The 26844-nt window shown below is 29.9% G+C and overlaps 1 protein-coding gene across 3 annotated transcripts in view; it reads left to right on the top strand.

Annotated features, from left to right (window-relative positions):
• Fas2 (neural cell adhesion molecule fasciclin 2) overlaps positions 1-26844 on the top strand; it is a 528885-nt gene that overhangs the window by 487429 nt on the left and 14612 nt on the right. For all 3 annotated transcript variants that reach the window (XM_076401113.1, XM_076401112.1, XM_076401111.1), the window contains exon 10: positions 12245-12428. In XM_076401113.1, the coding sequence (XP_076257228.1) occupies positions 12245-12428 (184 nt within the window). The remainder of the gene's footprint in view (positions 1-12244; positions 12429-26844) is intronic.

Below are 26844 nucleotides of genomic sequence, written 5' to 3'. Positions count from 1 at the left end.
TATAATAGATATATAAAATATAAAAAAATATATAAAATTAGATATTAGAATTTTTATTACCAAATATGTTCTTCTTTTTCATATATTTTTGAAGATACTCAATTAGATACTGACCTTGTTATACTTATCCAAGCACATTTTTTCATGTTTGCTGTGCATCATTATTATTCTTATTGCATTGTTTATGCTCAAGATGTTATACGTAATTTACATGTACTTTCTTTTTCCAATAAATAAAAAGCCTAAAGGTAACTTCGCTTACAAATTAATTAAAATAGGTTCTTCGTACCGTTAAACAACATTTAGATAATGTAACATAGTAGCTGAATCAATAAAATATATATAACAATTCTTGCTTGCAATATTACCATATATATACACTTAGTTATTAGTCTTTTTGGTGTTATACTGTTTGGTTCTTATCCGATCCATCGTGATCCGCCTGTTTCAAAAGCATCTGCGAAAATACGTGTTATAATTTCAATTTACTTCCTGTGATAAATACAATATTTTATTTATATTTCATATTATATAATTATATATAATTCTTTTAAAAGATTCTAATGTGGGCTCAGCAACTGCTGACTCTAATATTTAACTTGTAGCCATATTTTCCTTTTCGATAGGTTAAATGAAATGATCTGTGAAAATACACATATGATATATTTCAATTCAATTATAGATATTAATTTTAATGAGACTTACATTAAAATTACAATTTGTAATTGGATCTTGGTAGGCATAATCTTCCACATTTAGGTCCATAATCATCTGGTTGGGAAATGAAACGCTTCCTCTTCAGAAGCTTGATGTAAGAGATCATAAGAGATTTCTTGAAGTTTATCATTGTTTATTTTTAAAACTTGTTTCAGCGCTAGAGCAGGGTCATCTGGAAAATAATTTGATTTGAACCATCAGATCCTGGAACACTCTTATTATATTTTTGCATTTAAACAAACAATATTTATTTTATCTTTTTAGTTAGTTGTTACTACTATTCGGAACAAAATTCTTATCCTTTAAACCTTATTCTTATTCTTTTATTAATAAAATGATAACTGTTACTGGTTTGATTAAGTAATTAACTTTTTTTGTTATAATAATATATTACAATTATACAATGCCATACCTCTCTTTTCTAAATATATGTTGGTAATTTTATTGACTTTTACTCCAACCTAAATCATATAAAACAAGAACAGATTTTCTGTAGAAAATGTCGAAAGTATTTGTATGCAATTTCGAATCGCCGAAGAAGTACATGTGCAAATAAAAGCAATAGACATCGACGGCTGGGTGCAATTCGAGTTTACATAAGCAGTTGCTGTGTTAAATAACTTTAATTTAGTGCAGCAAATGGAAGTTCTAAGGTAGGAAAAATATTACTACCGAATCAATTTTCTGTTAAAATATTTGGGATTCTGTCAAGTTCCAAACGAAAATACTTTAAAGGATTTGTATTTTTTGTCAATCAGCTAGAGACGATTTTATAGTCATGGCTATTATTATGTTAATTAAACTGTTCAATAATTCTCTTGTTTTGAATAAGGGTGATGTGAATTACACCCAAAATTATTTTCATTTTAATTCTTGTAAATGTATTATATGTTTCATGGCTATTATTGTGCACACTTATATTGCTATGTCTCAATTGTCCTTAATTTATCTTAATTATACATTTTGGTTATATCATTATATAAGACGAATTATTGAAATGTTGACAAGTAGAAGTAATGGATCCCCTTACAAATATTTTTAGTTTCCTGGAAACGATTTTCGTTGTAACGTGCGGAGTTGACGTTACCAACAACATAAGAGATCCAATCTTATTCTTATTCTAATTGGTATTAGCAGTACCGTTTTAGTTTCGCTTTATATAACAGATACATTAAATTATTAACCTAAGTTTTAACATAAGTTATACATATTTTGGTCTTTCGTCTTCTACTATAATGACAAATGAAATGAAAATATTGAAATATTGTTTTCAATTTATTTTGGGGAAATTAAAGATTTATATAAAATTTCATCCTCTAGGGCATATTACTAAAAATCATTAACAGATACTTTGATGCAACCATCACCAAATTTAGAGATGATACTGCGATCAATTTATAAACATAAACGAAAAAATATATAATTATCGTACATACAGTTTAGTGGCAGCTTAGATATTTTACCCCTTGGACTATAAACCTGCTCAACGTAATTCAGATACAATACTGGAGGAACAAATCCTTACCTTCCTATACAGCTAATCATTTTTAATTTTAGAAGATCACTTACTTTGCATCTGTTACCATCCAGTATGAGTTTTCATAAAGAAATGTTTTAATTTAATAAAGAAAAAATATATGAAATGTTAAAAACTGTGTTCAGTCTAGATTTTTCTATAGCATTATCAATGATAATGAAATATTTCACACATACCTTATTGGTGCTTGGCTGGAAGTATCAGTGGCATACAATAACTGACTCTCATTAACGAATGCAATTACATTATGCACGGCATATCGAAGGAAAACTGGCAACAAATACAAAATTTTTGATAAAAATTACAAATTTTAACCACATGTTATATTATTCGGATATGGATGGTTTCAGTCTATAATTACATATCGTAATACATGGAAAATTTTTTGAATTATATAAAAATAAATTACTGATACAGTGTAGTGGAATCCATATGCTCATTCAATTCGGAAAAAGTAAGCTGTATGTGTTTTAATTAATTATATATATTAGTTAAAATATGAAGTTTAAATGTAAGAAGTTAAAAATAACTAAACTAACTGTTACATTCTAAGTTTTTGACTTTTCTCTACATAAAATAACAGTTTCCTATTTAGCATTATAAAATTATTCAGTAGATAGCATTAAAAATAGCTCAAAATTGCATTTTCGATAATCTTTACTTTTATTCTTTGATTTGCTGCCAAAGCGCATTAAAAAATTTGCTGGCTTTAGTGTTAATGATATATAAGTGATTATTTTATTCAAAGACAATGAACTTCAAGGCTTATTGGAACTGAGCTAACAGAAAATGTCATTTCAAACCGTTCATCATCATCATCTCGGTTTCATTATTTACCATGCAAAAAATAAAAAGCTACACTACGGCAATTTCAAGAGCAAATTATCATGAATTAGTTTAGGATAGCCATGCACATAAACACCTAAATGGAATATTCACGTATAATACACTTCAACTCACTGGTGATTCGTCTCAAGAATTATGAAGGATACATTGTTACATCCAGCAGACTCACAACTTCTTCAGATAGAAGCGCCTCGGCTTGGATGGCACACCGTTTGTTCAAATAAATTTGTATCAAAAAGTTGAGGATATGCGAAAATGACAATGATTCGATCACTGCCAAACCAACATCGTTCTCTCTACTCGCTATCGCCATATTGCCAGAAAGAAGGCAAAAATCTGTAGAAAATTATGGAAAAAATCTTGATTAATATATATTGCACTCACTTTTTTTCAATAAACGTAATATAAGGACCGGCTTGATAGTCGCAGTGATTAAGGCGACAGAACGGTCATACTAATGCTATGACAGTCGCTGATTCGAATCCGGTCAGACCATGTATTTTAAATTTCTAGTTGTCCATAATCAAATGCGTAAAATCTGACAAAAAACACGACAGTTTGAACCACATCAGTAATCAAGTTGGATAAGACTGGACAATACTTTTATGACTATAAAAATTTAAATTAATTTCTTATGTCGCAAATTATAAAAGATAATTCATATTACACCAGAAATTGCGCAAATATTTTCACTACAGTATAATTATTGAAATTTGTTATCTTCAAACCATCAACGAGGTTAAATAATTAAAATATCAATCGGGATTACAATATATAATTTTTAGAATCGTATCGACTGAATGGATACGCCTGAAAACTGGTAGTGCTTACCGATTAAAATGCATGTAGCTTATATTCATCTACATAAGAAAATGTACAATCACAATCGCAAGATAAATTTGTTGATATGACATGTTCGTTACATGTATGGCGTATTTAAATTATTATATCTAGAACAATAATATCTAGAGTAAACTGGGCAAATCTACCAAAATCGTTGGTAAATGCGGGGCCCGCTGTCGAAAAAACTTACACGTATTCTGTAATTCTAAGGATTATCTTTTGGTACTTGTTTTTAGCTCGGCAGTTAGTTGTAGTGTGAAACCTTAGCATAATGTCGAAAAAGATCCGTTACTGTAGCCTTGCCGCCAAAAAATTCTGTTTTGGTTTTCTTGGAAATTCTTCTTCGGTTGATAGAATGTCCTCTTAGCTCGGGAATATCCGCAGTTTTGTGCTTCAAAAATAACTCCAGGAGATTATAGCAAGCCCTCCTGAACTTTCCTTCTTTTACCTTGTTTTATAATTTTATAATTTTGGATATTATAAGAATTTTTAAACTATGAGAATATTAATTAGGACAATTAGATATGTATGGAAGATTAGTCTTAGTGGTTTAGAGGAAATGTAAAGTTTATAGATTAGCTATATTACCAGTTATTTTAACCGCGGATCTGATCGGTCATAGGTCATATAAAATTGTAGTCAAATTGTGTTCATCTGAACGACCTGAGGGCGCGCTAAACGGGTTTATTCAGCACATGCTGTAAAATATTTTATTTAAATACTAGTTAAAATTTGTATAAAACATACATACAAATATACAAACATACATACAATAACCAAATAATATCTAATCTGACAACTGATTTTCTAATCCTACATTCTTATTTCCCTATACTCTAAAAACTATAAATTAAAAAAGTATTTGTCCAAAATATACATAAAAGTAAAAGATTTAAATGTACCGAATATAATGGATGTATAAAATTAGATATTAGAATTTTTATTAGCAAATATGTTCTTCTTTTTCATATATTTTTGAAGATACTCAATTGGATACTGACCTTGTTATATTTATCCGAGCACATTTTTTCATGTTTGCTGTTTATCATTATTATTCTTCTTGCTATTTTTTCGACAGTTTGAACCACACCAGTAATCAAGTTGGATAAGACTGGAAAATACTTTTATGACTATAAAAATTTAAATTAATTTCTTATGTCGCAAATTATAAAAGATAATTCATATTACACCAAAAATTGCGCAAATACTTTCAGTACAGTATAATTATTCAAATGTATTTACTTCAAACCGTTGACGTGGTTAAATAATTAAAATATTAAGCGGGATTACAATAATTTTTAGAATCGTAACTGAATGGATACGCCTGAAAACTGGTAGTGATTATCGACGTTGATTAAAAGCATTGCTCTCGATTATTGTTTATTATCAGTATTACGAAATATACACATCGGAACTATACACAGGCGAGCTTTAATGAAACCCAATTCAACGTTCAACTGTACCCTTCAACTCACTGGTGATTCGTCTCAAGAATTATGAAGGATACATTGTTACATCCAGCAGACTCACAACTTCTTCAGATAGAAGCGCCTCGGCTTGGATGGCACACCGTTTGTTCAAATAAATTTGTATCAAAAAGGATATGCGAAAATGACAATGATTCGATCACTGCCAAACCAACATCGTTCTCTCTACTCGCTATCGCCATATTGCCAGAAAGAAGGCAAAAATCTGTAGAAAATTATGGAAAAAATCTTGATTAATATATATTGCACTCACTTTTTTTCAATAAACGTAATATAAGGACCGGCTTGATAGTCGCAGTGATTAAGGCGACAGAACGGTCATACTAATGCTATGACAGTCGCTGATTCGAATCCGGTCAGACCATGTATTTTAAATTTCTAGTTGTCCATAATCAAATGCGTAAAATCTGACAAAAAACACGACAGTTTGAACCACATCAGTAATCAAGTTGGATAAGACTGGACAATACTTTTATGACTATAAAAATTTAAATTAATTTCTTATGTCGCAAATTATAAAAGATAATTCATATTACACCAGAAATTGCGCAAATATTTTCACTACAGTATAATTATTGAAATTTGTTATCTTCAAACCATCAACGAGGTTAAATAATTAAAATATCAATCGGGATTACAATATATAATTTTTAGAATCGTATCGACTGAATGGATACGCCTGAAAACTGGTAGTGCTTACCGATTAAAATGCATGTAGCTTATATTCATCTACATAAGAAAATGTACAATCACAATCGCAAGATAAATTTGTTGATATGACATGTTCGTTACATGTATGGCGTATTTAAATTATTATATCTAGAACAATAATATCTAGAGTAAACTGGGCAAATCTACCAAAATCGTTGGTAAATGCGGGGCCCGCTGTCGAAAAAACTTACACGTATTCTGTAATTCTAAGGATTATCTTTTGGTACTTGTTTTTAGCTCGGCAGTTAGTTGTAGTGTGAAACCTTAGCATAATGTCGAAAAAGATCCGTTACTGTAGCCTTGCCGCCAAAAAATTCTGTTTTGGTTTTCTTGGAAATTCTTCTTCGGTTGATAGAATGTCCTCTTAGCTCGGGAATATCCGTAGATTTGTGCTTCAAAAATAACGCCAGGGGATTATAGCAAGCCCTCCTGAACTATCCTTCTTTTATCTTGTTTTATAATTTTATAATTTTGGATATTATAGCAATTTTTAAAGTATGAGAATATTAATTAGGACAATTAGATATGTATGGAAGATTAGTCTTAGTGGTTTAGAGGAAATGTAAAGTTTATAGGGTCATATAAAATTGTAGCCAAGTTGTGTTCATCTAAACCACCTGAGGGCGCGCTAAGCGGGTTTATTCATCACATGCTGTAAAATATTTTATTTAAATACTAGTTAAAATTTGTATAAAACATACATACAAATATACAAACATACATACAATAACCAAGTAATATCTAATCTGACAACTGATTTTCTAATCCTACATTCTTATTTCCCTATACTCTAAAAACTATAAATTAAAAAAGTATTTGTCCAAAATATACATAAAAGTAAAAGATTTAAATGTACCGAATATAATGGATGTATAAAATTAGATATTAGAATTTTTATTAGCAAATATGTTCTTCTTTTTCATATATTTTTGAAGATACTCAATTGGATACTGACCTTGTTATATTTATCCGAGCACATTTTTTCATGTTTGCTGTTTATCATTATTATTCTTCTTGCTATTTTTTCGACAGTTTGAACCACACCAGTAATCAAGTTGGATAAGACTGGAAAATACTTTTATGACTATAAAAATTTAAATTAATTTCTTATGTCGCAAATTATAAAAGATAATTCATATTACACCAAAAATTGCGCAAATACTTTCAGTACAGTATAATTATTCAAATGTATTTACTTCAAACCGTTGACGTGGTTAAATAATTAAAATATTAAGCGGGATTACAATAATGTTTAGAATCGTAACTGAATGGATACGCCTGAAAACTGGTAGTGATTATCGACGTTGATTAAAAGCATTGCTCTCGATTATTGTTTATTATCAGTATTACGAAATATACACATCGGAACTATACACAGGCGAGCTTTAATGAAACCCAATTCAACGTTCAACTGGTTTTGGTTCGGTTGTATTTAAATATAACGGATGTTGTTTTACATTTACTAGATACAACGCTGCGTTATTTTCTAATTAAATCTGATTAATGAATTAATGAATCTAATTAAATTGTTATAAAGCTTATGGATTCGTTTGAAACTAAAATAAAAGATACTTTAAAGAAATCCGTCCACGTTAGATTATGGCGACGCCAGCTTCATTTTATAAAAATTACAAATCAATAAACTATTTCAAAATGGGCGTCAAATAGTAAACGTTTTACAAAAATATAACTGGGTGTGGACTGTTAATTCTTCCTATGAATTCATTTCATTCTGTTTCAGAACTGCCTATAGTTAGTTATATGAGGATTAATTGAAATTTCCACCTATTATAGGACTATTATTAGGTTTACCCTGTAAGGTTTTTTGCTACATTTGGATATATAACATTTGGCATTATAGTGCTATTTAGAAGTGTTAACAAATGATAAGCCTGTATTTTTCTCATATAAACCCATGTATATACCATGTAAGATATATATTTATGTTCTTTATTTTAAATCTTTCTTAGCTGTGTAACATGTAAAATTTTAGATATTTCGTTAAGTAGATACATCTATGAGGTTATGTCTCGATGAATTGAATTGAGGATCTGTAAATTCAACAAATTTAAACTTTAACGTAACTTTTCTTAAATGGCTATCCTTATGCTACATCAATATTTGTCAAAGCCTGTTATGCCACGTTTTTAAGATGCAAGTATTTCCTGATTTGAAAATATACTTCCTAAATTATTTCACCATTACAAAAGATATATTTTCCTTCCTGCTATATCAGTTCCACCTTCGGAAAGGCAATATTCCAAAAATGGCATGATTTCCAATTCTAAGAAAATTAGATCATATCTATTTTAATAAATAATTTAATAACTTTTATAAGTAATTTGTGGATATTCAACGTTGTAATTGTTGTTTAAGGCTAAGTTAAGTTAAGGTTAAGTTGTTATATCCGTAAACAAATATTATGCATTAAAATTATTAAAACTAAATTTTGTAATTAGATATCACATTATATATTTACAATATTTAAACAGCAACTAGAAACATCGAATTTACGTTAAAAACAATAAAATTATTATTTCGTAATTGAAAATAAGATTATAATTGGATTCTGATAATTGTGATTGTTCAGTTTTCAGAAATTAATTAAAAGTCGTATATAAATTATTTTTGTGTAATTGTTTTTCTACAATATTGACAATAATAGATTTGGTTCAATTTCATCAATTTTTGGCGTACTTTCTCGAAAGTTTTCTTTTATCTTACTGAGTTTTCTTCAAAAATTGATTTTACATGAAACTTTTGCCTGAACTATAATAAATAGTTTAAAAAATTACGTAAGGGAATGTTGTTATTTACGTAGAAAGTCGATCATAATACACAATACATTTTGTAATTATGACTTATTTAACGTAAATATTTTTATCTGCAAAGTCTCATCAAATGAAAGCTAGTAAATAGGAATACGAATAAGTATGAAGTAGTAATATTGAATTTTATTGACAATTTTATAAAGTATTATATTGGAAAGTTAGGTACATAAATCTTATTTTCAAGAATATAAAAACAAGTCGAACGAACAAAATATTTCATCAAACTGGAGAGATCACGGGTTATTTTGTATTCCCTTATGATTTACTTCAAACATGTGTTCAGGTGTGTAACATTTATGTGACTGTTGGCGATACCCGCCAATAAAATAACAATCATCTTTATTACTTTACACTTTATTCCATATATGGAATACATGGGTTTTCCAAATAAATGAAAATGATTTCGTTAATACCTTGTGTTTATACCTTGTTTTATTCCATTCCAACATCGATGTGCAATTATTCAAAAACTCTATATAATTATAATTTTTCCAAAATACTATAAAAACTATGATAAAAATAGTTACAGTATATATCAATCAAAATATTTTCGATCAATTTCTACAATTTTGTTCATATTTCTGTCAATATGGTGATAATGTGTCGAAAGAGCAATGGTGGTTAAAGAGCTATCCATTAACCGACCCATGTTTACACTTCGTCAACATTTTAAAACGGGGTGATCTGAACAAATGATAATCAGAAGGCGCTATGGTGAATACGCTGGATGCCGTAGGACTTCAACTTACATTCCAACTATAATAGTATATCTTTCACAACATTTGTAATGCGAGGTTGGACGTTGTCATGCAACAGGATGTTACTCTTATTTAATTATTACAGTGTTACTTAAATCTAGGTATATAACTAGGAGGACCCATCGGCCCTACCTCAGTCTCTGGTGAAATAATGTTTATATATGTCACTGCTGTATTTTTTATTATATGCATCTCACTACACAACACTACACAAGATCACATGGTTTGATTATTTTGAGTCTGTGTGCTGTTCTGGTGGTATCCAAAAGTTGCAATACTTCAATATCCTCATGAGAATGGAATCTTTCCTCACGAACCCTTGTAATTCTCTTGATTTCTTGACTGACTGTGGGTATCTGAAGGTCTCGATGTAGGTAATCAATCCTGTAGTATTTGGGTGCGCCCACAATACCTCTCAGGACTATGTTCTGAAACATTTGTATTTTATTTATGTTATTTTTTGTAGAACATCCCCATAATTGAACTCCGTATGTCCATATAAGTTTCAGTATTTGCTTACATAATAGCACTTTATTATATACTAATAATTGTGATTCTCTTCCAATTAGCCAGTACATTTCTATATTTCAATTTCAGTTCTTTTCTTTTCTTCTTTAATGTTCCTTTCAGATATATTTAGCGTTGTTGCTATATAGCTGATAGTATTATTTAATGTTATTGGTTTTATTTTCCAAGCGTGTGTCCAATTATTTACATTGTCACATGCTTGTTGTAATTTTCGTGTAGCTTCTTCACTATTGTTACCGACAGCTATAATCGTTGTATCATCAGCATATGTAGCCATCGTAATATTCTCCATTTGTGGTATATCACAGGTGTAGAGTAAATAAAACATTGGCCCCTTTACACTTCCTGGTGATACACCTGCTTTAACTTATCTTATTGTAGGGTAAGCTTCTTCTTGTTTGACTCTAAACATTCTGGTTGTAATGTACGGTTTTAATAGTTCGATGTGTTGTTTTGGTAATATTTACTGTATTTTATGAACAAGGCCTTCATGCCAAACTTTATCGAAGGCTTGTGCTACGTCTAAGAATATAGCTGAGCATACTTTTTTACTTTTGTAGACTTTTTCAATAACATCTATTATTCTGTGGACCTGGTCAATTGTTGAATGCTTGTTAATAAACTCAAACTGGTATGTTGGTATTAGGTTTTTTATCTCTATGATCACTCTTATTCATATCATTACTGTCGGTCTCTTTTTATAACAATACGCCATTCAATTTGCTCAATTGACGTTAATAGACGTCTATGGTAATATACTATACCTTGTTGATCCCAATATATTCACAGAAAGACGTTATGGCCATTAATATTCAGCTTCGGTGTTGATGTGGATAGCTCCCCTGGACTAACCAATGATTCTTTGATTTTTAGAATGTTGTATAAATTCACTTTTAGTCGCCATTTACAATATTCGACAGACAGATATTGAAACGGTTCGAAATGGCACTTTCAACCAATCCTTATGTTAACCATATAACTGAAACCTATAAAATTTTCTAATTAATTACATCTTACAATAGATATGTACAATTTTAATTTAACTGAACAGTTATACACTAAACAATTTCGTGTGATTTGGTTTGCTTCAATCTACTGATTTCCTGCATGTTGTTTAGCAGTATTGCTTTCACGTTGATATAATTTTTTACCTTATGCCATACTTTTCGTAAATCTATTTGACTTCGAGGTCATTGTGTAATTCTTCTTTGATTACATAGCTATAATCATTACCAGATAATCGAAGTATCTTCGTTTTAGCAGCGTTTGATTACTAGTTGGTTTGATATTTTAGTGATGCTGTTTGATTGTGAGTCTGCCCTGCTTTGACTTTGATGTCTCCAATTTAACTTACCATGAAAATGGATGCCAAAGTATTTAGCTGATTCTGCTTGACGAATCGGACATCCATTATATCCAAGTGATATAATTGGGCCTTTGTCATTGCCAAAACGTAAAATAGACAAATAAGGATCTATCACGATAAAGTTTAAAGTCTCTAGTCCATTTGTGACCCTTGTTGACCACTACTTGTACTTTTTCTAAACTTATAAAGTGGACTCTTATTTTGCCATAATAACTATGCTGTTGATAAATGAAACCTATAATATTGGAAGGGAAATTAATACTATTAAAAATATTTTTAATAAAAAAATTAAGCAACCTCAAAAAATAAATAAGGAACTCACTAAAAAGTAAAAAATAATCAAACTTAGATTTCTAACATGAAAAAAAAACCTTTTCAAATAAAATATGTAAAATAATCGTTGTAATTAAATTTTAAAAAAATCTATTCTACTACTGATCATTTTGAAGTCGGTGCGGTAGGACTGTGGTTATACTGTAGATCCAGTCCAGATAAATCCTTATTGTTAAAAAGGAGACTTTAAAAAAGTAAAGACGGAATGAGCAATTATTCAGTAGATTTTAAAAATCAAAAACAAAACTATTTAGAATTATAAAATAAAACCTACTTTTTATTTTCAGATGGAAAACATTAACGGAGAATATCGAGAAAAAGAGTGCACCGAAAACATGCCACAGTCGGTGCAGTACACCACATATCAGCTAGATTATCTTCTTCCAGACACTGTCTACCGTGTAGAGCTCCGTGCTCATAATGCGATGGGTTACAGTACCCCGGCACAACTCTACGTTCGAACTGCTAGAGGTGAGCGAGAAAACTATTTTAATTACAATACGGAGTATGTCCGAAGTGGAAGCAGCAGTGTCCAATGGGAGTGTGCCTGCTCCATCATCATTTTCTGTATTTTAGCTCTTCGTCTAGTATTCCCGTTTAGTCCCCTATAGTTTTGTCGTAGTTTTATTTGTTTGTTTTTTGTTTATTATGTTTGTGTTGAAGCAAATTGCATACTTTAGGTTTCATTAAAAATAAATGTTGCTATGCTCAAAACAGTATTAGATTGTTAAACAATTGGTGACATTTATACAGTAGAATTTTAGGTTTAACATGAGAAAACAAAAAGAGTTTTATATTTCTCCTGTTTGAATATAAGTTTGTATAGATAGAATATAACTGTTATGGCTCATATATTGATTGGATTTAGTAAAATATGTGGCCGAATGAATAAAAAAATAATACACCTAAACAAGTACAGACTTCTGTTATAGTATAAGTTCACCTGATATTTCTACTTATTTAGATTAAAGTTAGAAGTCTCTATATATTCAAAGTGCTATTATATTATTTGCCATTCAACTTATCTAACGACTGCGCCTCATATGCCTTTGTATCACCAACTATCAATAAATAAGTTTGTGTCTTGATTTCGGGAAAAATCTACCACAGTTTGCTGTGTTTTCATTAACATTTTAAATCTCTTTGACAACGAATATAGATAGGTACCAAGAATCAAGTCTAGTTTTAAGTGTATTTATATATAAAATATAATAAAGGCATATGTAAATATAAAGACTATTTATCTAGAATTTTTAATATAATAAATTATTTGAAAATTTTACTGAGTATTTTTTATTTACTGCAACTATATAAAATAAGTATGCAATTTTACCGTTAATTAATCCTGTAGATCTCATACTTTTCTTTTTGTGTTTCTCATGGGCGTGTTGTGCTTTGCGTTTTGGGCTTTAAGGTGTGAACGGATGAGTTGGTGGGTAGATTTGGGAGAATTGTTTTAATATAATAATAAAGAAACACTGGTTTGTGTTTGTTTAGAAGGTCATCCGTGGAATTCTGCTACGAGACCATCTTATATAAAGGATCTTCATGTCACACTGATTCTAACTTTCTTATATTATATGCGGTTATATTAACGTGTGTATATTGTAGGTTATAAGAATTTAGATTAAAAATCGATTTTAAGCCGAATATTGATCTTGAGACTGGAAGATATTTTACATGTATTTAATAATCTTTAGTAATTTGAGAATGAAATATTCGAAGTATAATTTATTTAGTTCATATTGTAAAAATACTTCCATTCTCATCAATTAACTAGCACATAAAACCAAATGTGATGTATATTTGATAAATGTGTCGATGTAAATTTTCGATATATCTCTTTTGTTTGTTGCTCATCTTTTTTCATGATTTTTTTCTTTTTCTCCTAACCCGACCAGTATTAAATGTGAAAAGTTCATTTGGAAATACGTCCGGAATTTGTTTGGTGTTTAACGTGAAATATGCGTAGCGTTTAGCTGGGACTACAACAAAAAATGCGTCCAATTTCAACGATATCTGAAGATAAACGTCATGGCGCTCGAAGGCTTCCGCTTTATGACCACAATCAGTCTGGTTATGGAACATAATGTTGCAATCAGAAGCTAAAAATTCTTCCATATTTTCTTGTTTTGAATTGTGTTTTACGTCGATTTGTGACGGAAGCAATTTATATTTTTTTCTGTAAGAAACAAATAAATAAAATAAAATAAAAACTAACATTTTAAAAGCATTATATAATAATAATAATTTATGAACACTATCGAATCTCACAGAATTTTTGTTTAACATTTTAAAAACGCATCAGGGCTATCACTACCTTATCTATTATTAGCTAGAATTCTCTTTTGATTCACGTCAGGATATTCGCATGAATTGCTGTTAATGGTTAGTTCCGTCACATTGAGCTTCCACTCTAACTGACCGACTAACGTGGTAAGCTTTTACGTATCTGACAAGTACATTTGAGGAACTTGCTGTAAACACAGTCCTGTTAATATTCAATATACCTTTAATACATTCCATTTAAATTCAACATTCTCGTTCGCTTCAGTTATTTCAGGAATTGTACAAATATAGACAAAACTTAAAGTAGAAAGATTTTAATGTTACAAATTAATACATAATAAAACACCGTGTATATAAGATGCTGCTGTCTGGATTTCTTTTCACCGTTTGCCTACAAATAAATTTAGCGGTAAATAGTTGTCGAAACAAATATATAATAAACGGCATGCCATGAGCTTGGACATAGCATCAAGCAAAAATTAGTAAATTTGTTTTTGCATGATGCTATTCTGGATTAAATATCCCTATAGTAATGTTTAGAAGCCAATGTATTCGTATTTGTGCGATTTTCTGTCGCAATTTTTAAATAGTCTACAGTTAAAGCAAACACACTCTATTAGTCAAAGAACGTGTCGAGGGTGATTTCAAACGTTTTAGAGCGATGAATTTGAAATTGAAGAGAAAAATTAAAGATTAAAATTAACGCGCTCAAATTATTTTACAACATGAAAGTGATTGGCTGAGAATGAAATGCATTTTTATGTAATAAATAAGACATTTATTGTTTTCTTAATAATACTTCAGTGTCATTATAATATGTTAAATTATTTTCTGAGCAGAAGAAGCTTAGGAGCTATAAAGTCCTTTCATAAATGATAATAAATATTTTTAATTGTCAGTGAGATTCCAACACTTTACTCATAAAGATCTTCAGATACTTACGGTATACACCTCTATCAGTCAAAGTACGCGTCGGAAGTGATTTCGGAAGCGATTAAAAGAAGTTTTAGGGCGACGAATTTGAAATAAAATAGAAAAATTAAAGGTTTAAAGTAACGCGCTCAAACTTATTTGGCAACATAATAGCTTAAATGACAAATCTTACACAGCTTACTACATTCTTCATACATTATTATCTATCACTTTTTTATTTGATCTTATTTGTTATGGCCAGATGGCATATAGTTAAAGACAATAAAATTAGCGATTTTTCAACGCTGAATTGCCCGAAACGAAGAAGAAATTAAGATACGATAGACATTAAACCCGTATACTTATTGACTATAGGGTTAATGCTGAGCTTTGATGTCATGTTAAAGTCTGACTAAGTTGTTAATATTCAGAATACCATGCATATGCGTGGTAACATATAAGCATAAGCTAAATATGATATTTTATGTGTTTTGTAGCTTTATTCCCAATTCAATATCTATAAGATATAAATATTATATTTTGATGTTCACCTATATTTAATTTAATTACTTCACAGAACTGAATTTCACAAGCACAACTATAACAAAATAAATGTATTTCTTTTGATGAAAAATGTCTTTGTAATCTCTTCCATCGACAATTAAAAGTCCCGAAATATATAATAAAATTAGATCACGAATTAGTGAGTGACTCTATAAAGATTTAATGATTCATGATTTTGACAATACTTCAGTTTCAAGCAATTTAATATTTTAAATTGCTTACTGTGAAGAAGAAACTTAGGAAAGATCAAATCGTTCCATGAATGATAAGAAATAGTGTAGTTAACAGTGACATTTCAACAATTTAATGCGTTTAAATCGTGGATCAAATTGTAGAATTCAGATTATTTCTAGAAGGACTTCATGGCCACAATTTTGAAGAATAAAATAATAGATAAAGAACAATCTTAACAGCCAGTTGGCTAGTTTTATTTGTTGAATAATTCATATCATTCATAATGAAATCTATAGAAAGGTCATTTTATTTTTTACAATTAAAATGTCTAACTAAGGAAACGCGACATTAAAGGCAAATATGAGATCCAATATAGGTTCTGATCACTAATTAAACACGGCACATAAAATACAAATGTCTTTTTGTGCCTGGAATTATTTTTTGGAAATAGAAAATTCACCACCCAACAAACATATGTAATTCAGGCTTAATAGTTAGTACTTGGAATTGTTGATAGCATATACTTGAATGTAAAAAAGATAGAGAGGCCAAATAGTTCACTACAAATTGATATGAATACCTTTCAACTTTAGCATAGATCTAAATTAGAAAAATTGACTAATATAAAGCATACGCCCTGTTATAAACTTTACTGCATTTGTAACAAGCCAGACGTGTCAAATCATACGTATAGGCTATCATTTATAATAAATATGTCAAATAATATACGTTAAACATAACACTTTGTTATCTCTAAAACCATATAATGAGTTAAATTTTAGGGTTGAACTCATATTTGAACTGTAATGATTGTTACTAATAATGCAAAACATTAGTTAGTTTTAGTCAATAAGCAGTATTCTATCCCAAAGCATTAATAAGCCAAACATATATGAATTATATAAGAAATATTTAGGACTGGTAGACTCTTGTGGTTTTAATCAATTTTAAAATTATAAAGTTCTTAGAAAAGCTGCTGTTATCTATAACAAAATCACTATTCGCTAGTATTATTGATATAATGCTTTTAAATATTTTAGTGTGTTAACAAATTAACTTAAACAACTACAACGTATCCATTTTTCAAATGCAACTCTATATACAGGCAAAATATTACGTTTTTTCTCAAAGGAATTAAAGAACGTGTTTCCAAATGCTCGTTTTCACAAGGAGGTCTTTTCCATTTCAACGGCTTCATAATTAATAATGCATGTCTTTGGCTGAAGGGAAACTCAGCAGCTGCCACTGCATGCATCGGTTCTCTCGTGCAGCAAATCCGTTTTTATTGGGCTGGGTTTGTTTTCTAGTTCTTTTGTTTCCTTATTTTTTATGGTAGTTTCATCCCGTACTAACAGACCTTTTACTTTTAGAATTTAAGGACAAAGGAACGGTAGCAGCTACGTTTTGATATAGTTGCTACGAAAAGGTTCAACATCAGGAAATTAATCCTGCCGTTCAGCCGTATGCTTCGTTTAGGAATGATTTAATTAAAAAAAACAGTTTCCTTTCTAAAGCAAGGGATAGTTTCTCAAAGTAAAACGATAGAAAATGTAAACTTTTAGTTACGTAATTTTTATAGAATTGAAATTAATATTTTAAAATATCTCTTTATATAACAAATCAATACTATATTATTATTTATATATTTTATGTAATAATTTCAGGAGAGTTCATACAAAATTATTTTATTGTAGGTAGTCCTAATGTAACTTCCACATTTTTCTTGTAAAAAAACTAGTAACTATTCTGGAGCCCATCCAATTTTTTTTAATTAAAAAACGTGCTACTCGTCAAGCAGCAGCTGTTACTTCAAATAAATGATACATATGTTGGTACAAAATACTTTTTAGTTATTTTTTCTGCTTCCATAACTTAAATTTTTCTTTCAACGCTCAGTTCTATCTGCAACGATCGTTAAGTATGGTTTCTCTTATATATTATTTTATATTTTGTTACTTTAACATATGATTAATGTGTCTTTGAAACATCGAAACGACTCATTACACATTTTAACTCATGGGAACCTTTTAGACCATTTTCAAAAAATATCTAATTTTGTTATCAGAAATGGCAATCATGTTTATATTCCATCGTCCTTGATATCATTTCTACATATTTTGTCCTGCTGAAGCCCACCCCTTTATTTTTACTGTCATCAGCCATCAGTCAATTTTCATATAAGAAAAATCAAGGTGATTCTGCAATAAGTCGATCTTAAGGCTCATCAGACAACTGACTGTCTGATTATTAGCTCGGATAAATGTATAGTTAATTTGCATTGCCCAAAAATTTAACCACAGATTCTTTTATTAGAAGCTTCTACAAAATTGGAATAAACTAAAGTTTTTATGCAAAATGTTTTTCTGCCGAATATGGCATTGTTTTTTGGACCTATATTATCCTAGCTCTGTATTTATATATACATATAAGACACAGATACTTTGTAAATACCTTTTGTTGATCAAAGAGCACTGAAACAATTTTAAAATGATATCAATTAACATGACATCTAATAAAATTCCTTAACATGAACTGAATGATCAATATACAACGAAACATCAATAAAAAAATATATGAGAAATTGGTGGGTAACACAGTTTTTATTGCCATTATTTTCGAAATCTATTGTTTAAAAAACACAGATATTGAAAAAGCGATGAAAAAATCCTTATAAGAAAATTATGAACGCAAGTTTTACTTATCAGAGAAGTAATTTTTTACTAATTTTGTCATTAGACTTATTAGACTTTACTTAAATACATTCTACACGCCGTTTCTTTGTCCTGATTATCAACGAGTGTACGAAATAATTGTGAAAACGTTTTGGGTGAATGTCGCGAGTGCACAATACGAATTTGTGAAATCGTAAAAATAATTGGTGTCGACTACCAAATCCCCGCTGCCAATCGTACTTTTTAGAAAACCACCATCACAAAAAATAATATATATATATTATGATTATATAATTGTTTTATGTATTTTCGAGTTATATGTATATGTTGGAGTTTTACTTTTAGCAGCACTGTTGACCATACGCAATATTAAACATTTTATAAATATTAATTCAAATTTTACCTGCATAACCTTGTGCATAAGCTTAATTGAGGAATTAATATCATTTACTAAAATGTGCATTAATTTAGCAATTGGCTGCAACTAAGTGAGTATATTTTCGTATATTATTTATTAATCATCCCCATCTGTAAGGTATATGAAATTAATTCAATTAATTACTATAATATCAGAACGTTGTAATAGTTATTTTTTTAGCTATGAATGAGAAAGAATTGTCTTCAGCAATAATTTACTCTAATTAATATTATATCAGCAACGATATATATTCGAAAGACTGATAATCGATCGACAATGCTGCCATTAGTAAAACTCACAGAAAAATATCCGTTACGTTTAGGATGTACATTTAATTATGCTGAGTATGATATAACGGCCAAACTCCTGTGCGTTATATCCGTTTATTACTCCTTGTGAACAATATCGATAAAGGAACGACAGACGGTGACGTATTACAGGCTTAATCCCGGTTTAATATCAATATTCCTGTCGGCGAGAGTTAACCGATATTAATTGAAATATTGAGCGAGTTCCGATTATAGGGCTCATAGAAGGATATCGGTGATAAATCACTGAGCTATCATTGCGTCATCATAATTCGTAGATGATTATGGTTCACAATCTGGACCAATTTTGTTCTATTTTATTAGAGGTGTTGTAGATGATATTCTAGTCGTAACAAAAAATCTATTCAGAAAAACACTATAACAGAATATTAATTTACTTAATGATTACTTTATCTTTACTTTTATCTTAAGTCCAAATTATTAATATATATGTAATCCATAATTATGACACTTTTGTTTGATTAATTTTTTTTGCTTAGTGTTTGTGTGCAAATTGTTAATCTACTAATAATTATTACTTAGTGTTTATTAAATACTTTTTATAATAATTAATTATAGCTTCTTAATATTTATTGATTTACACTGGTTATTACTTTAATAATATTGGGAATAAAGATAAGTCTCCGTCAGTTTTTTTGATCATGAATTGAGTGTTTATTGAATAGGAACACAAACTTATGTTTTATTCAATATTTTCGACCGCTACCCATCCTAATTGAGCCAATTTTTGGTATTCTCAAACGATCCAATATCAGATTATGTATTTTTTCTCGAAGTAATATCTTTTCAATTTCACATATTATGTTTCAAATTCGCTTGAACTTTTGCGTTTTTACTAAAAAAAAACAGTTACTCAACTCAAACGCATTAATTATAATATAAAGCGATATCTTATAATGATTTTACTCAATTCTCAACAACTTCTTTCATTGAATTAAAGTTAAAAATAATTTATTTGTAGACCTAAAGTATCCTATTAATTTGAAGCAAACACTAAAAATTGATTTCTATAATTTTCTGATTGGTTGTTCATCCTTCTGAATTTTATGTTTTCGTTATTTCTAGTGGTTTGTGATACACATATTATGAAATAAAAATAACATAATCTAAAATCATGGATAACATGTAATATATATTATTATACAATTGTAAACCATTTTCTTTATTTCTTTGCAATATTGGTGATTCCGCCCAATATTTCTGTACACTAAACAAATTGAAAATCTAGTCAAGTAGAAACATTTATCGATTATTGTTCACAGTCGAGTGCGTTACAACACAGTTCTTACGTTTTCATTGAAAATTAGTTAATAAGAGATTTTTCTATTTCTAGTTGGACAATAAATTTTGAAAAAGTATACACATATCTTTCTGTTAAGTTTTATGAACTTTATTTACAAATAAACCGTTTGAGAAAAGGGAATCGACATGAATCGTGTTTTGTTTTTTGCTTTTTTTGTGCTTTTTGTATTTTTTCTGTGAGGTTCAGCTGTAATCGACGAGTTGTGGATTATGATAAAGGAAAAAATGTACGTAGCTTTTATGGGCAATGAGGCAGCACTGTTTCATAATTCTTGAAATATTTTTAATTACCTTTTTAATTGCTTAATTAGTCAGATTTGTAAATTGCAACATAAACGTTCTGTCCTCATTGCCTGTTTATATTTAGTTTTTAATTTAGTTGTAGTCAGAACGAAGTTTAAATTTAAATATTTCAATAAATACTGCCTATGTAGTTAGTATTGCCTTATACTATCTTAAAGTCATTTCTATTGCTTAAATTTATATTGAAAATTAAAATATAGTAACGATTTTTATCCTATTTTGATGAATAGATTAATGTATTAAATTTTTAATAAAGCAAAAAAGAAAAACTCAAAGTTTTGAGAGCATATGCTTTAAAGACAATACCAATGTTTGCATGTATTTTGATCATATGTTGATATCGATATATTATAAAAAAGCAAAATATACACAACTGTTAACCTGACTGTTAAGCTTGATTGTTTTAAAATTTATTTCCATAAATTAACTGTTTTCTCTTTAGTATTAATGAGTTACTCTATATATATAGGCACTAATAATGGAACGCTAAAAACTGCTTTTTCGACACTCGTTACTTTTGTTCTATTACTGATTCTCTGAAGAAACCTTTAGCCGAATCAAATATTCTTCATATACCAATTGTCAGTTTCGGTTTCAACGCTAAGACAAAAAGCAACCTGGAGGACCAACAAAATTTGAAAACAATGAATTACAAGAGTCATTGGACTAAAATCTAGCTCACACTCTCAAAAAACTTTCAGGCATGATACATGCAGTGTTTTCAAATGTTACTGTGTCTTTAATATCCAAAAGGATAGAAAATGGCTAAGCTGACCGCAAATACCATTTCGAATCGATATTGAAATCGCGGCTTCAGTGTTTATTGGCTAAAAAATAATAGTTTTCTATGACAAACCCAAGTGTAAAAAGTCTTACTGTGCATATAATAAGAGCAACAAGTTCAGCCGTATACATAATACTTACAAGACCTAGCCTCTTCAGACTATCAGTCCAGATCAATAGGATCGATATAACCCGTCCAACAGTACAGCTAATACACGTCATAAACAACGTCGTATATAGTGTTTTAAACTCGGAGCGGACTTTTCTTTCTCATAATGAGACATAAGACATCACACATAACCCAATTAGTGTATAAAAGTCAGTAATAAATAGAGGTTATAAACCGACAAAGGTTGTAACCTAAAAGTCAAATTTGATTCAGCAAAGTTGCGATTGACGTTAAGTTATTTTTGATGACATTTAATGTTTCGTTAGACGGGCTTTAGTTTGGCTGGTACACAGTTTCAAATTGCTGAAAAGTAGTGTGATATGCTAGAATATATCGATGATTTGAACATTGTTAAACCGATATGGTTCTTTTAACGCAACATCGCCATGTTACCAGGCAGATGAGAAAAGTTTTAGAGAATTAATAATTTAAGTAACATATAAATATTGTGTTATTATTTTATAACAAATGCTATTTTAAAGAGAAAAATGAATAGTTTACATTCAGGCGTCTAATATTTAACAACTATTTTCATCTAAATGTCGAAAGATATCGAACCTGGGCTCTAAAATCAAACTGTTTAAATGAAAGTTTTCAGTCAAGTTTTAAATAGAAATCAATATCAAGATTAATATGATAAATTAATATAAAAATATAGTATTAGTATTTCTGCTATATTTAAGTGTAATACTTCGTTAAGTAAACTTGCATGCCTGCTTGCTTAATATAGTTTTTTAGTGGTAGGAATTAACACCGATTATTCGTTCTCATAACAAACTAAAACACAATCCATTTGCGCATCACGCCACACTACCCATCACAGTTTACCCAATCCCAAATTCTTTTGTGTGGGTTAGGGGGTTGATTGTTTTAGGTCGAAAATCTATAATAATCACGACAAGGACGAATCTACCCGCTTATACAATCATAAATTTATCGGTAAAGTTCTAAATCGAACCCGTATCTGAAACAATAAAAACGGATTTGGAACTAATCGTACATTTAATTGTTCAGTTATTTCAGTACAAAATGAGATTCCGCGGTAACAAAATTGTCACATAACTACGCCCAAAGTCAAACGTACAGTATTTAATAAATGAATCCACATGTTCATTCTTTGGATGTTTTCAAGGTAATTTTGCGGCCTGTGTTATCTCTAATTACACGAATTTGCTCTTGATATAAATTTGGTGCTCAGAGTTCTTTCTAAAACATTAATTCGCAAGATTCGCTTTAATTCATTAGTGGTTTAAAAAAGTCCGAGCCATAAAGAGAACAAAAGAGCAAATATTAAAGCTACACAAAATCCAAACAATAGCACACTCGTTCTAATTAATACATCTAACTGTGGTTTAGAAAAAACTTTTTCATTTATTTAATTTCGTTCAATCAATAAACATGTAGGTAAGTTAAAGGAAATAATTAAATGTTAACATTATGCCTTTGTATGTTATATCTCTACTAATAATTTTCTATAAATGATGGTATTTGATTTTGCTAGACTTCAAAGTGATATAAACATAGATAAATTATTTTTTTAAAGGGACAATTTAGGTTAATCGTACTATTTCCAATGAAAACTATTTTGAAACGTGCCAAGTGAATAGGCTGACGCCCGAACGGAACACAATTTTAAAGTCGTCATAATCGTTCATCAGGACAACAGACAATTAGCATTAGATAACACGCATCTACAGAGTTACGTACATAATAATTCTTGTGAAAATTGACTTTTACAAGAATGATTACACGATGAATCTCATTTTTGGTTAAATGGCTACGTCAATAATGTCCCATTTAGAGTGAATAACATATAATACTGCATGTAACATAGGAATGACTTTGGTGTAATTTATGGGTTAATGAATTATCTTTGGTCTGAATTTTTTCAAAAACGATGCTGGCCAGAACACTATTCATTCAAATGTGGAGGATAAGACGATTTTTTCTCTTACCGAAACAGCACAAAGTCCGTGCTGTATTCGATTTTTTGAAGAAACCATTTACAAACTTCTACCAATAAAATAAGGGCTGAAATATTACTAAAAACAATATTCGTCCCATTATTAGCTTAACGTATGTCTCTAATGTTAACTTTCCAACAAAATTCAAGCCAATTTATATATTTTATTTGTATTTTATTATCCGTTTCAAAGTTCTCTAACCCTTTACAAGTATGAAATTGCTGCTACTAATTAACGTTAATAATATCTTGACATCGTTTGTCAATACCATATCAATCTGTGGGAAAAAATAACAAAACTTGGAAAAAATATACAAAGATTATTAATTAATTTTTCAAATTAATTTCGTCCTCTTTCCATTGGACTCTTCTTCTTTTAGAGGACTAAAGCAATAAAACTAAGTATACTTAGCAACAATTAAAAGGTGTTTCCTCTGCTTCAGCATATTAATTAGAAATAATATATAATATTTTCATTACTAAGAATTCTGCATAACGAATAATTGGTATTGGTATCTTTTATTTTAATGTCTCCATTAACTCATCTCTGTGAGCCGGATCGCCTACTAAGTACGATGATCAAAAATGATAAAGCTCTTGAAATAAAACACAAACATTATTCACGATCTTTCAAAAATGAATTAATTTCATCCCCTTTAAATGAGTTTTATTTGAACATAATGAGTCTTCGACCCACTCATATACGTTATAATTCTTTTAGTTCTGTAAAGTATATTTGGCAATAATTTAAAAGCGTATCTTTTGCTTCATGACTCATGACTAATAAGTTTTAATAACAGAGAATTATTATTTGAAGACCTTTTTTAAATAATATGTGAATTAACTAACTTCTGTTAGCTGGAGTTCTCTCTTGCTACTTTTATTGCAAAATAGTAAAATTTTTGAAATAAAACATAACAGGTCATTTTTAAGACCCCGGCCTACTATAGTAGAACACATTTTTTCGACAAAATTAGTTTTTTTTATTCAATATAATTCTCTTCAATGGTAATACACGGTGATTAATAGCGACCCTCCAACAACTTTTCGATACCATTTTTGTAGTCCGATTTGGCCTCAGTTTCGGCGATCTCCTCTTCATTCGACGAAAATTTCTTCGCAGCGAGCATTCTTTTGAGATCTGAGAACAGGAAATAGTCGCTCACGGTCATATCTGGAGAATACAGTGGATGAGGAAGCAATTTTGAAGCCCAATTCATAGATTTTTGCCATCGTTTTCACTGACTTGTGACACCGTGCATCGTCTTAGTAAAGCAGCACTTTCTTTTTCGTCAAATGTGGCCGTCCAATAACGCTATGTAATAGTCGCAGTTGATTGTCCTTCCTTTTTCAAGGTAGTCCATGAAAATTATTCCATACGCATCCCAAAATACAGACGCCATAACCTTGCCAGTCGACTGTCGCGTTTTTCTTCGCTTTGGAGCGGGTTCATCGTGTGCAGTCCACTCGGATGACTGTCGATCGGACTTCAGAGTGAAATGATGGAGCCATGTTTCATCCATTGTCACATATCGACCCAAAAACTTGGGTTTATTACACTTCATCATCTTCAAACACTGCTCCTAATCATCAACTCGTTGTTTTTGGTCGCGCGACACCTACTTTGCACAGAGCTTTCTCATAGGCAAATATTCGTGAATGATATGATGTACACGTTCAGTTGATATCTTTAGAGTTTCTGCTGTTTCATTCAATTTTAATTTACGATCATTCAAAATCATTTTGTGGATTTTTTAAATATTTTCGTCGGTAACAACCTCTTTTGGGCGTCCACTGCGTTTACCGTCTTCGGTGCTCATTTCTGCACGTCTAAACTTAGCATACCAATCCTTGTTAGTTGATTTTCCTAGGACAGTGTCCGGAAACTCGGCATCAAGCCAAGTTGTTGCTTCAATTATATTTTTTTCCTTCAAAAAGCAATATTTTATCAACACCCGAACTTCCTTTTTATCAATTTTTTTCACAATAACAAAAGTTTCTTCACTCAATGCTATAATTCACAAACTAATGATTTGACAGCTGTCAAATTTGTACACGCATCTTTTGAGGGTTAAGGCTAAGTAAAAGCTATATGTATTTAATTATAGTAGCGCCATCTATGTGCCAGTCCGGGGACTTTTCAATTGACCTGTTAAATAGTGTCTGCTTTTTTAATAAAATTGGTTCCCTTCAAATTAATTTCCCTTGGAGATGATGAATATTTGCATTGCATTCATTTAATCCCTCTCTTGGTTCTGTAAAGCATATTTAGAGATGTTTAAAGATATTTCAGGTTCATATACTTCAGTAGATTAATTAGAACTAATATCTAAACATCAAGTTTTTAGGACCAATAATTTTGGATTACGAAGAATTGATATTTCGAGATAGGCTTCTTCTGTTAGCCGCACTGCCCACTACGTACGGTGATTTAAAAAAAGCAAAATTGTTGAATCAAAACACAGACATTATTAATTATTTATTTATATTTAAATTAATTCGAACTAATTTCCTTTAGTACTGTAAAGTGTGTTTGGCTACAATTTGAACATGTTTCATTTGCTTCAGTAGATCAATTAGAAATAATATCTACACACCAATATTTCATTACTAATAATTTTAGATAACAGAATATTGTTATTTATAGACCTTTTTTAATCTTAATGTATTAATTAACTCACCTCTTCTATTAACTCGAGAACCCACTCATTAAACTAGTCAAAACTTTTTAAAAAATTCGAATTAATTTCGTCCCTTTCGAAGTAATTTAGGGATATATATAATTCCTGACATATAATCGTTAAGTATGTTTGACTACAATTTAAAAAGTGTTTCATCTGCTTCACTCTAATGTCTAAACCTCAAGATTTTCATGGCTTTCAGATGACGCGGAATTGGAAGTTCGAGTTAATTTTTCTTCGCAACTTTAATGTTTGCACAATGCTCAGCTGTTCAAACTTAAAATTAAAATAATTATTTATATAAAAAATCGTAAAACATTATAGTATT

This window comes from Rhynchophorus ferrugineus, unplaced genomic scaffold (assembly GCF_030347505.1).
Source record: "Rhynchophorus ferrugineus isolate W39M unplaced genomic scaffold, kcgeb_rfMv2 rfM3, whole genome shotgun sequence".
NCBI lineage: Eukaryota > Metazoa > Arthropoda > Insecta > Coleoptera > Curculionidae > Rhynchophorus > Rhynchophorus ferrugineus.
Note: the sequence above shows the minus strand (reverse complement) of the source record. Positions and strands in the feature narration are given on the sequence as shown.